The sequence below is a fragment of the Aphelocoma coerulescens genome, chromosome 7, assembly GCF_041296385.1.
Source record: "Aphelocoma coerulescens isolate FSJ_1873_10779 chromosome 7, UR_Acoe_1.0, whole genome shotgun sequence".
Taxonomy (NCBI): domain Eukaryota; kingdom Metazoa; phylum Chordata; class Aves; order Passeriformes; family Corvidae; genus Aphelocoma; species Aphelocoma coerulescens.
Genome location: NC_091021.1, coordinates 7,909,106 through 7,929,058, shown reverse-complemented (window position 1 = coordinate 7,929,058; position 19,953 = coordinate 7,909,106). Strand labels below are relative to the sequence as shown.

Below are 19,953 nucleotides of genomic sequence, written 5' to 3'. Positions count from 1 at the left end.
TGGTCTGGTACTTCTAAAGTACCTGAATATAAATCATCTATGCAAACTCTTGCTTTCTAACAAGAAGTCTAAATCTTTCCCAGATAGTGAGCAGTCATTAACTGAGGGGAAAAAGAGCAGTCTGGTTACCCACTGTGGCTATTACTTATCTCTGGGTACATTTCAAACCACCCCATCACTGATCCAGGGTTACAGGGTGAGGTTGTGTTCCTGTGCTGCAGTGCCACCAGGTTTAAGAATTTCAGCTGCTGTCAGAAGTGACATAACAAGAGATATAAGAAGACCACTTATAAGTTTTTGCCTACCATGGGCATTTAGGGTAGGGGGATTTTTGAGAAGGAAGTAAGTTAATGATATTGTGGAAACGTACAACCATCTCTAAGCTTTAATAACTGTTCTGTAAAATGTCTGAGACTCATCTAAGCTATCAATCTTTAAAAAGGATAAGAGGATGATTTCCTGAACTACATCATGAAAGCAATCAGTTGAAGCAAAATAAAGCATATCAGTGAGTATGGAGGGTAGATATTCTCTTCAACAATCTGCTTCAGCCCATTAACCAGATGAAAATCCACTTGCTGATAAGTCATAACTTTGAAAATAAGCCTACCTCATAAAGAATTCTGAAATAAAAACTTCAAGCAGTTTTCTAAAAGGGCTCAGTTTGCACATTTTTTCACAGCAAAAGTTAAATGTAAACTTGATGAATTGTTTCTGAGTAAACTATGTTTTCAATTAGCACTTAATGTTTAAAGGCAGTCCAAAATGTGCTCCACACATGCATTCATAGAATCTTAGTGCAATAAGGCTCATAAAAGCTATAAAATATTGGAAAGAAGACAGCATGGAAGGGAAATGGAAAAGTAAAGCAGGCAGAATAAACCTTTTTTGCGTTCTCTGTTTGAACCTAGACACAACATCACTGACATTTATTTAATGTCCCTTATAGTTCTAGTAGTGACACCAACACCCCCAGTGCTAGAATTATAACTCTGTTACATAAATTTTTCTTTGTTTCATCTTTGTGCAAATGTGACACCAAAATTCAAGTCTTATTTCCCTGACTTACACAAGTGCTGATTTCTTTTTTCCTCCTTTTTCTCTATTACTTCCTTCCAGTGTTGTTGCTATTTCCCTTTTATTAATTATCCATAATTTTATCCATGTTGGCCCAGCTTTTCCCTGGCTGCTTAAAAGAAAGAAATAGGGAATGTCTATGTCAACATGGAAAATACTAAGAATATGACAAGTTTTCCTTTTTCATTATTTTTAAAATTGTTTTTAAATTGGGTTTTATGAATGAATGCCCTGATTTTCTATTTATCAGATCTTATCACCTGATAGAGGTGGATCCTATTTTCTAGAAGAGGACTCACTTTTAAGAGAGAATATAGCTACTATATAAATCACATTTTCTTGCTAGAAGAAAAATAGTGCTGGAAAGAATCTAAAAGGATTATCTCAACTCTTCCAATTCTTTAAAGCAGATTAAAGTTTATGTACTAACAGAGTGATGAAAAGATGGGTAGAAAGGGGTGGAAGCTTCCCTCACAAGAGAATACATTAATTCAGTAGCTGAACTATTGCTGTTAACTTCAACAGGGGCAATCTTTCACCCCTGTCTACTCCTTTGATTTGGTGTCAAAAATGCCTGCCCCAAAATCATTGAATCTGTTTCTTCTTACTCATTAAAGATATTAAATAACGTATTTTAAAAAGATTACCTTATAAAAAGCTGAGCAATTCCAGTAAGATGCTGAGCAAGCTAAGTTCCTTTTGTCAATGGAGCTGAGGCCTTTCCCAATATTAAATGGGAAGTAAGTAGAATCAAAGGCACTTCAACTATCCCGGACAAAACCAGTATGTTTAAAAATGGGGATTTTCTGGAAAATGTAAATTTAATATAGGGCATTATAGCATAGAATATGCTGAGTTGGAAGGGACCCATCAATATCATTGAGTCCAACTCATGGCCCTGCACAGCACACCAAGAATCCCACCACGTGCCTGAGAACGTTGTCCAAACATGTCTATATATACTGAACATTCACTAAACATCTGCTAAGGTTTTTTTTACATGGAAAACAATATCCTGTGTAAATGGATCCCTTCAGTCCTACTTTATAGTGTGTGTAAAGTCACAGGCACTTTGTTTCATATGGATGTAATAATAAATATGGGGTTTTAGGGGGAAAATATATTCCTTATTTTAGTGGCCCTTTCCCTCCGAGGGAAGACACTTCTTGGACCTGTCTCCACTTTTGGCTTGCACTGTGTCCCATCTGCTCAAGACACTCCCTTCTGGAGGCCACCAAGGGTGGTTCCCCCATAGCTCCCTGCAGGCAGCAGGCTCAGGCCCAGAGCAACTGCTGACAAAGTCTCATTTTGAGCTAACATTTGGTTACCTTGGGGTTTATCTCACTTGGAAACTCAGTCTGTAGAGCCTGATCAGTAACTAGCTTTCCTTGGAGCATTATGTATATCTTCTTCTCTAAGATTAATTTTAATGTATGTATTCTGTGAACAGCTTGTTGATTCTAGTGTCCCTCCTGGAGCTGCTTTAGCCATTCTCCAGTCACATCTGTAGGCCAGCTCTGTTAATTGGCATGTAGTGTGTACAGGCTTTTCAGCATTTTTATTTTGCTAGGAAATCAGATGTAACTTGGGAGCAATGTGGTATGTAAGACTGCATTCTGAACTTCTTCCTCGTGTTATGGTTGGTAAGAATTTTGCTACAAACTTAAATGTTTTATTCCCCAGGTTTCAAGTAGATGACTCCATCAGCTTTGGATATTCCACAAATTCAACTCTAAGGCTAACCTATGACAGGCTGAAGATCAATGCTTTAAAAATAGCAGTGTAATGATAGGGAAAACAATTGGCTGGGGTATTTACCATGCTTTGGTCAAATATTACAGAGTCTGATTGCAGCCAATGGGATGTTAGTCCATGAGACCAAAAATGGAAACCACAGGCTCTTTTCTTACCCAAAGTGAAACAATTATACAGAGAGGAGAGCTGAACACAGGTCTGGGCAGCATGCTGTGATAATAGGACTATTTTGCTTCTGGTAGTTGGGGACACGCTTTTAGGTCCTTACATTGCACATAAATACTGGTGACTATAGGGTTCCATCTGCATGGGACTTTAGATAAGAGCATGGGCAATAAGAGTTTAATTGAGCTCCACATCATCTTCTGTCCTTTCAGTGGGGTCATTGATGCTTCTTACATTTGTGAGAATAAATTCTGTAATATTTCTGAATATGTGAAACCTGCAGCAATTGCATCCATTTAAATAAACAGCAACAGATACAAAACTTCAACAACAATGGATAAAATCAACAGATTCGAATCATGTCCTAAGTTAACACAATTTAAGCTCTAAAAGACAAATACAGTGTTTTGTTTCTTAAAGACATGGTATGTTATACTAGGACATGATGACAAGTTACCTAAGGACTCATTTTGTGCTTGGGGCTGCACTTGAGCATATTAAAGCACAGTTTAGTCGTCTGAAATCTGTGTTAAGACAAAATAGTTCTACACAGTCTTGGACATGAATTTTAAAATAAAGGAATGACAATGAAAAAATATTATTTTAAAATTGTGGATAAAGTTTAGTGCTGGCGATTAAATAGTCCTGGGCCTCAACACATCTTGTAAAAAGCCTACTCCTACAAGAGAATAGGGTTAAAAATAAACTTTCAGCCAAATTCTTTGTTTACAGTCCCATTGGTTCAAGTGATTCCCTGGGTGAGAAAAATTATTGGAGATATGAATATGCTTGTTGGATAGGACTTTAACTCCTTTTGCAGGGACTTTAAGTCAATGTAAAAGAACAAAGTACACTATCTTAGGGTCCCTAAGGTAAATTAATTAAATATTAGGCAAAAAAGCCAGTGAAGGCCATCAGTTGGGACCTATTTGAATTACAGATTAGCATTTGCCCTTGCCACTTAAGTGGGTAGCTTGCTGTGATCCTTTTATTTTCTCACTTAATCAGTTTAAGTTTTTAGGCAGACAAAAGCCAGCTTGACAATGAATTTGTAATAAAGAATAAAATAATGATGCTGTTTTTCCTGTTCTAGGTAAAGAATAATTTTCAGAAGACTTCATGCAAGACTTTCCATAATTATTTGCCTAATTAATTCCTTAACTTTTTTTTTCTTAGACTAATGTTGAGTTTAATTTGATTGAGACATTCTAAAGGAAAGGCTGCCAGTGCCAATAACTTACTGAACTTACTGAGTTTGGAGTTCTTCATAGCATAAACCCATTTATGGTGACTGGCATAATCCAAGACTCCACACTAGCACTTTTAAAGTGAAGTATCATCCTATGTCCCTAAATTAAAAATAAACTGAAACAACATTACAAAAGTTGAATGCAACCAAGAAAGATATCTTTCCTCTATTAGGACTTAAATTCATTTATTAAACCTTCCTACACAGAGGCTGATGGGAATATTCTCCTGCAATTGGGCACCAATACTACTGATATAGCATTGTTTAAATCTCTAGCTGATACTAGCTTTTTTGGTGGATTTCTCTGCAGGAAGATTATGATTTTGAGGCTGTGCAGTTTGGAATATAGTCCACTTAAAAATATTACTGAAAAGTAGTATAATATTCCTCCGTTTTCATTCTTTCCCTTTTCTGTAGCTTCCTATTACATTTTCTCATTTTAAATAGCAGTATTTTCTCTCCTTTTACTATGTGAAAAACCTGTGTAAAATGGGAAAACTGATTCCTTATGCAGAAATGGTCTTAAAAGTGCAAAGTGAACACACTTCAAAGGAAGAACTATTTTCCTCTCATATATTATGTCAGTCATGTTCATTTTAATGGTTAATTCCAAGAAAGAGCAAGCATTTCATGTGGACTATATTTTTGTGAGTTAAATATACGGTGTGGCAATTTGCTGCCTTTTTTTTTTTAAGCTAAGTGTGTGATCGAAGAAGTTATACAAGGTGGAAATTTCAAACTGCGCTTACCGTGGATTTAACTGCCTACATAAAACTTGATGGCAACTCTCACATTGACTTGAGCTCCCTTTGGAAACCACACTGCTTTGGAAAATCTTGCTTGTCTTTGAACAGATACCTTTTGAATTCAGCTAGAGCTTATTTCCAGTTTCCATGAATGCACTGATTTCATATTGATCTAAAACACTGGCCCAGGTTCTCATTTGTAGCAGATAGCTTGCTCATTTAGATGAAGATATCTTTTGTCAGCTTGGTACAGATTAATTTAGAACAGGAGCACTGTCACACTGTATTGTAACAGCATGAAAGGTGTGAGAGGCCCTTAAACTCTAGTGGAGAGACCCTCATGGAGATTGGATTTTAGTTGCTCATATGTATGCGTGCTCTGATGCATCTGAAGCTGCTAATTGGGTTTTTCTGGCCTGACTTTGACATTTTGAAAGGTTTTAAGTGTGTGAATTATATTTTAATATATTTCTGAGTCTTCACAATTACCTAATAGTATTCCCTAGCCCCATCTATCACTCACAATGCTCTTTGACTTTTGAGTAATTTTGAATTTTACATGCAACTTTTAGGTCCGATATCTGACTAGTACTGACTTACTGGCTAAAAGTAGGTAATATCAGCAAACAGGATATTAGGGAGCATTTAGTTTTGGGGTTTTTTTTCCCAGAGTATTGTATCTTGACATTTCTAGGAGTGTCCTAGCTTTGGGCACAGCTTTCCTTTAACAGAGACTTTTTAGAGCTTATCATTAAGGAGCACACACTGCTTTTGTGTGAAGATTTTGCTACTGTGTTGTTGTTTCCCTTCATGTTGTATAAATATTCTTCAAACATGAAGGTTGCTCTAATGTGAAGCACGAAATACCTCTCCTGTGAAGACAGGCTGGAGGAGTTGGACTTGTTCAACCTGGAGAAGACTCTGGGGAGACCTTATAATATCCTGCCAGTACCTAAAGGGGGGTCTGTAAGAAAGATGGGGACACATATTTTGACAGGGCCTGTTGTGACTGGACAAGGGATAATGGCTTTAAAGTAAAAAAAAGAAGATTCAGACTAGACATAAAGAAGAATTTTAGGATGAGAGCGATGAAATGCTGGAAGAGGGGTCTCAGAGAGGTGGTGGATGCTGCACCCCTGGAAACATTCGAGGTCAGGCTGGACAGAGCTCTGAGCATCTAGTTGAAGATGTCCCTCCTTGTTGCAGGGTGCTTGGACTAGATGACCTATAAAGGTCCTTTCCAAACTAAATGATTCTGTGATTCCACTAGGAAGTGATTTTTTAATCATGTCATATCACTTTTTCATCTCCTGTGAGTCAATAATCAGCCACAAATTGGTAACTGAGACCATCCTGAATTCCGAGTGTCTCCTGCTGGTGGAAAGAGCCCAGGTTTGTGTTCTGCATTTCCACATTTATTGCTCTACTGAGATGGACTAGACAAAGAGGATTCAGTCCTACCACTTTGCAATGTCTCTGTCTACTAAATTTGGTGTGGTTATATACTGTAAACTGGATGTGTAACAATTATTAGCTTGAAGGTGGATTGGAGAAGAATCTGCTCCAGGAGCTGGGGCCCAGGATTCTCCTCCCAAGGAATTTTCTTGTGTAAGTTTTCCTTGGCACAGAAGAAAAATGAGCTCCAAAAAAGGCTTTACTAGTGAATCCATGACCTTGGGCTAATTTGCAAAATTCCACATTCCCCTGTCCTTACAGAATCCTAAAATCTATGGAAAAAAAGTGAAAAACCACTGGAGAGAAGTTGCTGCATAAATGTACAATATTATTCTATGCAATGTTGGCTTCTCCCCTCTTGGGAGGAGGAGGGGAGAAGTGACACTGAGCATACTTGGAATTATTTATCTGCCTACTCTTAGTTGCTTAGTCTGACTCTGTTCACAGTGGTGCTACCTGAAGATTTTCTCTCACTCATATCCAATGGGATGCTATCAAATAGGTCAGACCTGGAAGTGAATTTGTTTAAATGAAAAATGGTAGACTTAATGACTCCATATGGTGCTTGTAATAAAACTGAAAACATCTTTAATGCAGAACCACGATAAAAGGAAGTATTTATGAGGAGGCATAAGGGGATGGATTCAATTTGCATCCTTTTCTGTTTTATTGTTCATATGTTTTAGTTATGTGTCATAATTTGTTGGGGAGACCAAAGCAGAATAAGATATAAAGGGCAACTTTTAGATATCACTGTAGGAATCTCTCCTAGGAATGAAATGGCAAAAGGTATCTTTGAATACCTCAGAAAAAAAAAAAGTGTCAACACTGCTTGGTGCAAGAGAGTAGGGGACTTTGAAGTTGGTCTCTTTCAGTGTATGTTTTCATTAATCTCTGGTTTTACTGTTAGAGTAGGTTTGATGTAGCATCGAAGGGCTGTGCCATTTTCTGGGTTACCTTTCTTCTTCTGGGCATGCTGGTCCTTTGAAGAGACAGAAGAAAACTTCACAGGCTTTAGGATTCTGCATCACTGAGAGGTGCTAAATCATGCTATAATTAGCCAGGGAGTTTCCAATCTGTATGAATCCAGGTGAAGATATTTACTTCAAATGGGATTGTTCTCAAGCCAAAATGGCTGAACACAGAAAACCTCACAGCAGCTGAATCTACCTTGTCCTGCAGCAGGTATAGATGACCCCATTCTTAGCTAATGAGGGGATTAGTGACTGAGCTTCCTTTCAGCAGACCATAAACACTGTGGGAAGAAAGAAATTTAACATTCTACTCCCAGTTGCAAGTGATCCACAAAAGAGATTTGCTTAGTGCTCACACTAGAATGCTAATTAAGGCACACTCTTAAGGGCTAAATACTAGGCTGGGGCTTAGGTAGGTTTCTCAGGGAACAGAGGCAGAGAACCTTGAAGAAAAGCAGGTAATTGGATAGTTTGAATCGTCATTCTGGTGTTAAAAGTGTAGAGCATCTTCCGGTGCTTTCCAACAGTCTTCCCAACTGGTAGGACAGTAAATATAGAGCACGGAGGCATTTGAGGAACGATTATTCAGCAACAGAATTCATTCGAGAATGATTAGTTCCCTTTGGGTGAAGGGTGGTTACTGAAAAGTTCCTGAAGCAATCTGCCTTATTTTAGCTCTGTGAGCCCCTCTTAAGGGACTGGAGTCCCGCTTGATAACGCAGCAAGGCCGGGTGCACTTATCAGGAGAGAAGAGGAAATCCTCTGGCGCGCTGGAACGGATCACGTTCCTAATAAGGGAATCGGCCCCAAATGGGGCTATACCCTCCATGTCCAGGAAGCGTGCGCTGGGTGTGTTAAAAGCAGAGCTTTCTCTTCCCGACAGTGTCTTAAAACTCTGCTTTTGCTTGCTTAATAAATGGTCCTGACAAAGCACATGCACTGCACAGCAGCAAGAAAATATCCTGCAAGTGTGCTCGTAAAGAGAAAAGTTCAAGGAAGAGTGAAGCCAGCTCTGATTCGGTTATTTACCATCAATCAGACTGTTGCTTGGCAGGGAGTGGATGATTAGGAGCCTGAACGAGCTGAAAAGGGGCAGGAAGAAAGTGGAGGCAGCATTCTTCCTATTTAAAGCTGCATCCCCTGAAAGGAGTGTTTGCAGACTGCGCTGGAGTTGGTGCTGAAAAGAGGGCTCGCAGACTTTGTCCTGGAACTGATGCGGAAAGGCAGAAAAACTCCTCAGCTGGCTTCATGGTGCTAAAATAACCTTACGATTCTGCACTTTTTGCTGCCCGTGGAGGATACATGTCTAATATTTAGGCATGATGGCAGTCTTGGTACAAACGAGAACTTTTTTCATCCTCGCTGCTTTATTAGGCCGATTTGTAACCATAAAAGCGCAAGAAGTGGAGGAGTATGAAGGTGGTGAGTTTCTCTCTACCTCTAAAACAATTATCCTAATCCCCCTCCCCTCTTTGCACGCAGTGTGTTTGTTGTGTGATTTGGCTAGTAAGTGGAATGGAAAACCTCTGGGGTGCGAGAGTAACTAGACTTTTGCTTTTACAAACTGAGAAGGGGGCAGAGAGGGGCTTGCGCTTGGGGTTTTTGAGCGGAAGACCGAGGTTTGCGGCGCTCGCTGCGGGCACAGAGCGGGAGGGGCGGTCAGAGGCCAAGTGCTGCCGCGGGGCGCTCGGGCTGAGCCCCCCGTCCCGGCGGGGCTGCGGCCGCTGGGAAGTTCCCAACAAAAGAAAGGGCTTGGGACGGGGCTGGCGGACAGCTGGGCAAGCGAGCTGGGAGAGTAAACACCGAAGCCTCGCAGGGCGGAGTCGTTTGCGCTGAGCTACATCTGCTTTCTCACATTCTTTGTTTTAGAGAAATGCAGAAACGTGGATTCTCCTTTTTTTTCTCCCCTCCCCCTTTTCTTTTTATTTTCCTTTCTTTCTTTCTCCGACTCCTTTCCCCCTAGGCTCTTGCGGAGGGGCTGCTTGATGCCGAGGATAGCACAGAGCGTCCCCTCCGCCCTGGGGTTCGCAGAACGGGGCAGCTGCGGTTCGCGGCAAGCTCTGTGAGGGCAGGAGCGCTGGCGAGCTGCGAGCCTCACCCGCCTAACCTGCACTGTCTGCGGCTGCTTGCTAGCCCGCTTGTGGTTAATATAATTTCAGTGCCTCTGAGAAAGACACTGATGGTCAGGAGAAGGCGTACTGACTCGACTCTTTCATCAGTCGGGATGGATGTCGTGGTCTGTGTTGATTTCCTGAAACGTGAGCAGGCTGGTTGTGGGACAGTCTGGAGCTATTGTACTCCTGAACATACTTCCTAGGCTTCTTATATGTAACGCTGGCTTCTTTTCCAAATTATGTCCTGCAAAGAGACTTTGTAGGGCATTCCAGCGCATTGTAGGATTTACCCTACAATGCAGTTTGCACTTAACTTTATCGTGTATTTTCAAGAGTGTAATTTTTCTTGTAACTGAATTTCTCTGGTAATACGCTGGATTGCATAAGTGAGGAGGAGTCAAAGCCTGATGAATAAACCAGTGCAATATTTCTGAGACTTTTGTTCTACAAAGCAAAATGAGACTGTCCTGCCCATGCACAGCTGTGTAAGAAGTCCCATAGAGGGGGCACTTTATATAAACTTTTGAGTGTAATTCATATACTTGCCATAAAGGGAGGCATATATTATGCGTTTTTCAGTTATGTGTAATACCAAACAAAACATTCGTGAGACGATTGACCTCATTTTTGGTATCCATGTAATAAAAATTGTAGCTTTTTGCCTGTTTAAAAAAATTTCACAATTTATATGAGTTTTCTGTGGGGTTATTACATGTCATTTACTGGTTTGTTGGTATTATGGGATAAACCAGTAATGTAGTAACACATTCTGGGACATATTTCCCATGTTCTGATGGCTGAGGCAACTGAGAGGTACGTTGGTAAGTCAGAGAGCAAAAAATGTTGTAATAAATTAGTGACATCTGTTTACACTTACTTCACTTACTCATCTTTCTGTTTGAGAATGTAATAGTTTTGTCTACTATTCATACCCTTCTCCAATGTTTGTTATTTAAAAAAATAAGAAACCAAACCTATTTTAGCGTGATGTGAGGGTTGGTGCAGTGAAGATAGAAGTAGGGTGCATTCTATACATTGGTCTGGTTTAATTGCATAAGAAAGGGATTTCAGCTTTTATTTAGTTCCTGACTGAAGCCTACAAATGCTGAAGAGTGGACAGGTTTTACCCTTAGTTTGTCTTGGGTTTAGTACTTTTGCAGAGGTCTAACATCAGTCAACATTGTATTTTACTGCAGGTGACTTTGTCTGTACAGCTGCTTCATTTCTCCTTCACATGGTCAAATGTACCACTTGAATATAGGTACTACCAGGTAAACAAATATTGGAGGTATCTGGGAAAGCAAGAAAGGCACTTCAGGAAGCTTAGATTAGAAAAAAAACTATCAGACTTTCAGAATGGTAAAACACTGGTTTACATCCTGTCATTTTTCATGACAATACTAGAAAAAATAATAATTGAATACTGCTTGTCAACTTCAGCCACAGTGGAAAAAAAGAAGTAACTCTTGTGGTAGTATGTTACAAAATTTATTGTAAGGGGGATCGATATTGATAGATAATAAACCAGGTAAAATGGTTTAAAAAACCTTAATGAAGGAACTGTAATACTTCTTCAAACCAAACATACTGCTTAACAGTAATTTTTTACTTTTTTGGCACTTACCATTGCTGTGCTTTGAAGTAATGCTGGTTTCTTTATTAATTTTTTTTTTTCCTCTTGAAACCATTGCAGATTGATATGCTCTGCACAAGAGCACTTGGCTGGTAGTGCTACATGGTGCACATGCTTAAAATGCATGTAAAAATGTGAAAACCGGACACTTTCAAACGTAGTACAGCAAAATTGGTCATTTTGAGACTGACTGTTTAAATGTGCCTATTTAAAAGTTATTAATTAATAAGGTCAGTGTGGCACAATCTAGAAGGACTGAAAGATCCTGGTTTTAATTTCTGTGTAGAGACCTGGTCTAGTTCAGAAATGCAATAGGATCATAAAGTGCCCAGGAGGTGGCTGAAATTATGAGCTGTTTAAATGGTGAATACCTGAAAGCTCTGAACCTTTGGTGTAGGGATTTCCACACAACTCTACAATCCTTCCTCTTTCCATAGGGCTTCGGATAGAGGAAACTACTAGCAGAAGCTGGGTGTCCTTCTGGGATCCTTCCCCATCCCCTTGGGAGTGTAAAAGTTTTTTTAAAAATAAATTAGAAACACACCTTTAGTGGAAAATCAGTACACTTGAATCAGATCTGAAATTGTGGGAATCGCCTTGTTCAAGAAGAATTGTCTGTGCAAATTGCACGTGGGCATGGCAGTGGTGGTTTATTGCCACCATCTCCCATACTTCTCTTCAATCCTAAACGTGCCTTTGGTTCTCATCAGTTTTTGCAACATACCCTTGTCTGAATTTTGTGGTGAACTATATTTTCCTGTCCACCTCCTGTGGTGTCTACTCTCAGCTGAGATCATTGTGAGACCTGGTATTGATTTAAAAGTATCTAATTTGCCATGTTTGACAGTGTGAGCAAGGAAAAAAAAAAAAGAACGGTCATTGTTCTGTTTGGATTAATGATCCTCTTTGCCGTCTTTGAATTCTCAAGGTCTTTAATTTTGTCTGGGAACCGTGCAAGGGAAACTTTGGAGACAGAAACAGCTCAGCTGGTGGAATGGGAGCTATTAAATCTGTCCATTATCTTCTCACTGATACTATCTTTAGGGAGATAAGATGTTACATGGCACAGTCCCCATAGTGGGGCAAGTGTTGGGAATAAATTGACAAGTAAAAGTCCTCTGTAGCTATGAGAAAGTAAGAGAAGTATTGAGTATTTGTGCCAAATGCTTCTCTAGCTTTTATGGCTTTTTCATCTATGTAGAGTCCTCACAGCTCCTAAGGAGAATGATGTTGTATGATTCTATATGAAAGCGGAAAAATACCCCTGTTTTTATGATTGTCACAATTTTACTGAGGATCTGATGGATAATATTTAGAACTACAGAATTATTGTTTAGGTTGGAAAAGACCCTTAAGATCATTGAATCCAACTGTTTGCACAGCACTACTTCAGCAGATTGATACTCCAGCTCAGCTTGGTGTTGGCTGTGAACTTGCTGTGATCCCCTCGTGCAGATCATTGGCAAAGACATTAAACAGGACTGGGCCCAGTACTGAGCCCTGGGGAATACGGGTAGTGACCAGCTGCCAACTGGATTTAACTCCATTCACCACCAGTCTTGGGGCTTGGCCATCCAGACAGTTTTTTACCCAGTGAACAGTGTACCCATCCAGGCCATGAGCAGTGAATTTCTCCAGGAGAATGCCATGGGAAACAGTGCCCAAATCTTTACTAAGTTCCAGGTAGATGACACCCCAGCCTTTTCCTCATCCAGTAAGTGGGTTACCTTGTCATCAAAGGAGATCAGGTTGGTCAAGCGAGACCTGCTTTTCATAAACCCATGCTGGCTAGGCCTAATCCCCTGGTTATCCTGTATTGATTTTATTTTTTCCCCAAAAGTTCCAGATCCCCAGACTGTTCTCTTATATCTGTACCTCTTCTTTCTTAGTGAGAAAGCATGCATACGTGTGTGTATGTAGGTATATATGTTTGGGGGTTCAATGATAGTAAATAATTAAAAAATAGAAATTATTATAGCTCTAAACAAGCAGAAAATGGCAATCTAGTATCCATTAAACAAAGTCATAATTCTGTGGGGACTAACTCATTGACTTTGAATATTTGGGGTTGACTTTCCTGACTGTAAAGGATGTTCTACAAAGAAATTTCTACAAGAAGAGTTCTTCTGTTCAGCCTGAGCAAAATTTTGCTCAAAATTATGGAATACATGAAATTGAGGGTCATGTTAAACTATCTGCATTATCTTGTAGTTTTTTTGGAAAATACTTTGTGATTGGTGAATAATTGCTTGCTGTGTTTGTTAGTGCATGCATTTTTTCCCCATTATGTTTACAAATATGGATTATTGCCATAGAAACCAAATGGTCATTTCATGACTCATGCTTTGACATTCTCAGTCTTCATTTCTTGGTGAGGTCTTTTCATCCTTGCAATTTGTTTCAGTGTGATGACATTTTATCAGCTTGATTTGTTCATGTAAAACATGCAGGACTGGTCCTGTTTAACAACAGTCAGTTTAACTAACATAAGTTAGTTAAAAATAAGTATTTTTTAACTTGCTAACTCTTTAGAAGTTTTCAGAAAAAAAGAAATATCTACCAAATATCTTGACTGATGATAAATGTGCCTGGGAAACCTTGGTTAGGAGCAACTCCTGGTGTTGCAGTTGTATTTCCTGTCTGGGTGAACTGTAAGTTGTGATTTTTCTGTGGTTAGAATTAAAACTGGTCAACTAGCCATATAACTTGGCTTTTGGTGTTTTTTGAGAAAAGAAACACAAATTCTTGTATGTATGTGCAGGGAAGCACAAACTGTAAAGGCAGATCTTTGTGCAACAATATAATCCTTTAGAAAAACTGAGCAGATGTTCGTGGCCTGTATACAACTGTTTTTCTGTATACAGAGAAAGGCAACAAACTTGGTGCCAAGAAATAAAGTAATAATAAAAAATAGTCGAAATTCCAGCTGGAGGCATGTGATCTATCCTTATATGTACACTGTTTCACTTACGTTTGTCATTGTGACCCTGCAGATTTTTGTGTGTAAAGTCCTGATGATACAATTTTCTCAGAAATTCTTCTTAGAAAGAATAAATCAAAGTGCTAATCCAGTGGATTCTCAGTTGGGTCAGGGAAGAGAGACTGGGCTTGCACTTCAGTTTATTGTATAGACAACCCCCCCTGCACACCCCCCCCAACCCCCCATTCTTAATATAACGAACAAGGCAAACCTAAGTGTCCTTTAGTGTAAAATGAATAAATTAATCAGATTAACTTGGAATTTCAGTTTTTGACAAAGGCTTCTTGGAGTTTGAACTTTGAGAGCACGAGGAAGGATTGTTGCACTGCCTGAAATCTCAAGCTGCAACAGACCCACCTTGTTCGACTGTCTTTGAATGCCCTGGTGAGACTGTCATGTGCAGAGAGTCATTTGAACTGGAGCATAACTTGAACTGGAATGTAGGATGCATTAGTTCCAAGTTTAATGAAGAAAATATATTTCTTTCCATAGTACAAAATAAGAAACCAGGTACTTTCAATCCGGAGAAAAATGTCTCAAGTCAGGTGACACTTTGAGGAGTAGAGGTACTCAGGGGGTGGCATCATGTATTGCTTGCATCTTTTATGTAATCAGTGCATTGGGTGTGTACAAATAATACTGTTTCTTTGGATACTTTTTTTTCTTTGTCATGGGTTGTTCTGTGATTCTGTGCTTTTCCTAACTTAGAGAAATTTGAAGAGTTGGTGCTGTTCCTGAACTACCAGAAAGGATAAACCAGTTGTACTGACTATAGGAAGTGACATATTATTTTTGTATAAATTAGTTTTTCATAATTTGATTTATAATTATGAAAACAGTAACGTGCTGGAAGCTTTGGATGCTGGTAAGCCCTTGATGCCGTGGTAATTAAAATATCCAAACCGTTGCTTACAATTATCTCTTCTTAGTAAGCAACATACATTTTTCATAGCCTGCTGTGCTGTCTTTTATTCTTGCAGTGAGAAACAATTCCATTATTCCACTATCCCACCCGCATTTGCTACGGAAAGGTCATTTGTTATATAAGCACGAAGACTAAGAATGATTGTCAGAGGGCCAGCGGTGGGATGCTCTCTGTTCAGGGAGCTTCTATTCATGCAGACCCTCGGGATTCTGCTTGTATCAGCTGCTGAAGATAGGGCTTGTCTTTGGAGAGCTGTCCTAAGGTTGTTCCTTGGCTGTGCTGCTGCCAGCTGAAACTTCATTGGAGCTTTGGAGAATTTGCATTTTTCTGCAGCTTTGTGTGAGCAGTATAGTTGGGAGAGTGATATAATGAAGTTGTTTTTATACTGAAAAGCTTTCATGGTATTTTGTCTTCATTACTTTTCATTTATAGCTTTTGGGCTATGTAGCAGTAGCATGGGAGGACTAAAGAATTAATTTGAATCTTTGTGCCCTTGTTCTTTGGATAATGTGGCTGAATAGAAACACAAACAGCGACTCTGATACTGCTGGCAGGAATTCAGAGCTTTGGACATGAACTCATTTAGAGTAAGAACAGAAGAGTAAACTGTCTCCCTGAGGCCTGCTCCCTGCTGTGCAGTAGATGTCTGGCAGAGGAGCTCCATACAGTATCTTCTCCAAATATTCTTTGGTCATTAAATGCTTGCCAGCATCCTTCAACAAGCTGGCCACCTGAAGTGCAGGATTATGATAATGACAGTGTAGTGCAGGAAGAGATTGAGGGAGGTTAAAGGAGACATCACAGAATCACAGAACTATTCAGGTTGGAAGGGGCCTTAAAGCCCATCCTGTTCCACTCCCTTCCATGGGCAGGGACACCTTCCACTACACCAGGTTGCTTCAAGCCCCATCCAACCTGGCCTTGAACAGTTCCATGGATGGGGCAGCCACAGCTTCTCTGGGAAACCTGTTCCAGTGCTTCATCCAACTCAGAGGAGAGAATTTCCTTCTAATATCTAATCTGAACCTGCCTTCTGCCAGTTCCTGAGTTTGTCCTGGCCCAGTTGCTCCAAGATTATTGCTTCACATTAAAATGATAGTGAAAATACAGCTAAAAGCCAGAAGGAAACTGTTCCTCGTTTGAAGAGAAATGCCTCTGGCCCCTGTATTATCATAGGTAACCTCAGAGGTTATGCTGAGTGAGCATTTTGTTTAAAGCAGTTCTGCCTCTTTCAGGAAATCATAGACAAGCTTGATTGATATTAAATCACTGTCTAGTCTGAAATCTCATGTCTTCTGTCAGGTTAAACATCCCAGTAGATCAAGAAAAAATATTTAAGGAAAAAATTAAACAGAACCATCAAACAGAAGCTGTTTTACACTCAGCTTTTCACAAATACTTTCTTTACAGGGTTCTATCAAATCTTTTGATGTAATAAAAATGTACTGAATTGCCATAGTGATTGCTATCCTATGACAGTTATTTATGACTTATTTTCTGTCTACCTTAATGTAGGAGTTTTTTTTTCCCTCAGCTGGAGCATATCAATTTTTCCAAATATTGAGGATGATTTAGTCATCTTTAAGCCATCTATGCTATTTCAGAAAAATCAAGTTACCCTGAATTTAGTTGATACAAATTATGAATTATAATTATATTTAACAACTGATATAATCAATAAACTAATAAACATCTTTTTTTTGTTTGTTTTAATCAAGTATGATCTATTTTTGGCTTTCTTGCTTACATCAGTGATGAACTTCTTGGTAGGAAAGATACCACTGAATAACTGGGTTATCTCACTCCTCAAAGGCTCCTGGAGGCTTCCTGCAATTCTTCTGAATAATCCTCAGTATGTCTAAAGCTTTGAGAATAGAAGACAAAGGGAAGCAAGAGGCAGGAACTTCCAAAGAGGTGTTGGGAGTGTGGTGGGGTGTGTACCTCTCAAGTAGCCCTCAGCTCTGTACAACCGAGGGGTCATTGTCCTGTTGTGACTTAAGGCTGTGGAAAAGGAGTGGAAATAGCCTGCATTTTCCACTCCTTCAGAGGCACAGGCAAAAAATGCTATCTCTTTTTCTCTATATTAATTGTCCATTGGAGTGACTTCTTTTGTCCTTAAAATTCCCAAACCAGCACACATAATGCATGCATTGAAAACCTTTTGGTTTCTAATATTAAAAAGATTTCATGCACTAGAAAAAGAGCACAATTCTAAGAGTAAATATCTGTACTTTAGAGCTCCCTCAAATCAGGAGTGTTCTGGTCTGTAAAGCTACCCAGGATATATGCTTACATCTTTAAAAGAAAGTAACATGTGTGTAACTTACTGCATGTTAAGGATTAAAGTAGGTTAATATATAGTGTGTTAGATACATGCAGTGCATTTTACATATGTGTGTGAGTGTGGTGTCTTCCCCCTGTATGGGAACTACAGTGCAAGGCAGATGCATCTCACTGGTGAAAGTAATGGAGGATGATTTCCAGATGTTCAAATGCTTGCTTTGGCAAGAGGCAGAAAGTACTGGAACATGCATTGGCGGCAACAAAGGAAGGGAGCAACCTGATGTCAGAGGCATTGAGCCTGGTGACAAGGAAAGCAGAACATGGAAAAGGGAGCCATGGGGGGAAGGAAGAGCCAACATGACAGTATGGCTGCTGTCACTGTACTGAATCTTGGAATTATAGCGGTGACTGGCAGAGTGCTGGGAGTCTACTTCAAAAATTAGGGCTGAGGTTAGACAAATTGTCCTCTACTCATTTTTTCTACTTCTTTTTTTCCTTTTTTTTTTTTTTTTTACCCTGGGGGAAATGTTTGCTGTAATGATAGAAAATTCCATCTCAACCTGGACACTGAGATTGAGTAACTTTGGCATGCTTTGATTTTATATTTGCACTGTAAAGTGCAGGGCCTTCCTATGAGCAGAGCACAAAGCATCCTTGGTATCAATTGAAGCCTTAGGGTACTACTGTAGTATACATACTGAGTCATTGTGCTAATAATACATTTCTGGAATGGCATGGATTTTCATGTTGAATAGCTGGCTGATTTCAGAAGTAGAATCTGGCTCCTCAGCAAGGAAATCTCTAGCTAGAGAATCACCTGCTTGCTGTAAGTTTTCAGTAGGCACCTCTGTGGGGCTGGCTGTCCTTTTTAGTGTACACTCCAACACTCTGCAGCTTTACCACATTTTAGCAAAACACACTTCTTGGTTTGGTTTGTTGTTTTTTTGGAGAGCAAGGTGAGATGATGGGGAGAGAAGAGCTAAATCTTGATCTCTTTAGGCTGGGCATGTTTGCCCCTATTAAGAGTGCCAGGGCCAACCAGTGGGAAAGGCACTGCTTTAATTTTTGTTAGCAATACCATTGTAATGGTTTTTAAAATGAGGTTATGGAGCACTTGGTTCTTGGGGTTGGCTTTTTTTTTCCTCCAGCTGTTCTCTGTTTCTTTGAGTCTTTCCTGGTTTCCTAGGAAAACTTTGCAGTATGGAATTTATCTTTTTTTACAGGCAGTTTATTTTGTTTGTGTTTGAATGTAATGAACATGGAAATCAAATACTTGGTTATTTGGATCTCCCATATAGGAAAATACTTTAGAACCTAACTTGAGGCACTTGAATAGTCTTATTTCTTGTAATGAGATGACTTATACCTAGTTTATTTGCTCCTTAATGAATGAAAACTTTAATTACTTCAGTTTTTCTTTTAAAAGAAGGCAACAAATTTCAGGATCTATTAACACCCTGCTGCATTTCACCTAATCAAATCATACATCAGATTATCTTAAATAGAGTAGTTATCTTAAATATCTTTTATCAGTTACACTGACATTTTTGCACAAATTCATGTGATTTTGACTTCCTGTCATCAGTAAACACAGCCCAGTTTCTGGTTTCACAGGAAACCAAGGGAATCTCGGTGGCTTTGCTTTGAGTTTGCTTTATGCTCAAATCTGACGTAGTAAAGGACCTTGCATCATCTCAGATATACATGTACAGAAGAACATGGAAGTTAAGGCTTTTGGGGTTCTCAAAATGATACGTGTCCTTAATAGTGCTTAATATAATAGATGAACTCCTGGTAAATTTTACATGAAGGTAGAAGAGATTCAGTAAAAGCTTAAGTTTGGGACAGAATTCAGCATGCCTAGTCTGGGTAGTAATTTGGTGCGAGTAATGTCCTGATCTGTAGCTTTGTCTGGAAGAATGCTTCAGGACCCCTAGGCTGGAGTGATGATAGCAGAAGGGAATGTGACTGCCTGGAAAGGGGATGCTCTTATGGTCCTGTTTTCTAACAGGATACAGCTGTGGCTTACTCTGAGTCCTATAAATGTCAGTGAGTGTTGACTCAATGTCATGAGAAGAAACTTTCTGGTGTGACAGTACCCTGCCTTTCTCTTACTGGGACTGGAATCACAACTGAGCAATCCTGACACGCATGCAATTTCAAAATGCCACAGAAGAGAGCATGACCCTGCTGCTGCTCTTCATGACTGCATCCAACATCCCTGCATTCAAAGCCCAAGTTACATCATTGATACCACCTGCCAAGTAGAGTTCTCTTGAGAAAAGGAGTAAGGCATTCTGCCTGTGCTGCCTTTTTTTTTTTTTTTTTTTTTTTTTTAAGTCTACTTATCCTATTGGTTAAGTGTTTAAACTTCTGAAAAGGAGTCTGCAAATACAGCTGAAATACAGCACGGCTTTTTAGCTAAAGCTGGTCTGTGGGCTGAACAATGAGTTGGAGGGGAAAGTGTGCACTCTTAAATAGTATTGTTACCCAGACTTAGAAGGCACCAATACTCAAATTAGCTGGGATGGTCTTAGGATCCAGGTGTGTAGCTCCTGGAAGTGTACAGCTTCATTGAATAATTCCCTACAGGCTTT

The 19,953-nt window shown here is 39.5% G+C and overlaps 1 protein-coding gene across 3 annotated transcripts in view; it reads left to right on the top strand.

Moving 5' to 3' along the window:
* Positions 1 to 19,953, top strand: part of COL5A2 (collagen type V alpha 2 chain) — a 132,561-nt gene that overhangs the window by 24,645 nt on the left and 87,963 nt on the right. Inside the window, exon 1 of one of the 3 annotated variants that reach the window (XM_069021941.1) lies at positions 7,858 to 8,840. The exons of 1 other annotated variant lie outside the window; for it this stretch is intronic. In XM_069021941.1, coding sequence (XP_068878042.1) covers positions 8,741 to 8,840 — 100 coding nt within the window. In that variant the 5' untranslated portion in view covers positions 7,858 to 8,740. Of the gene's footprint in view, positions 1 to 7,857; positions 8,844 to 19,953 lie in introns of those variants that run through there. One more of the 3 variants, XM_069021940.1, reaches the window with a different exon arrangement.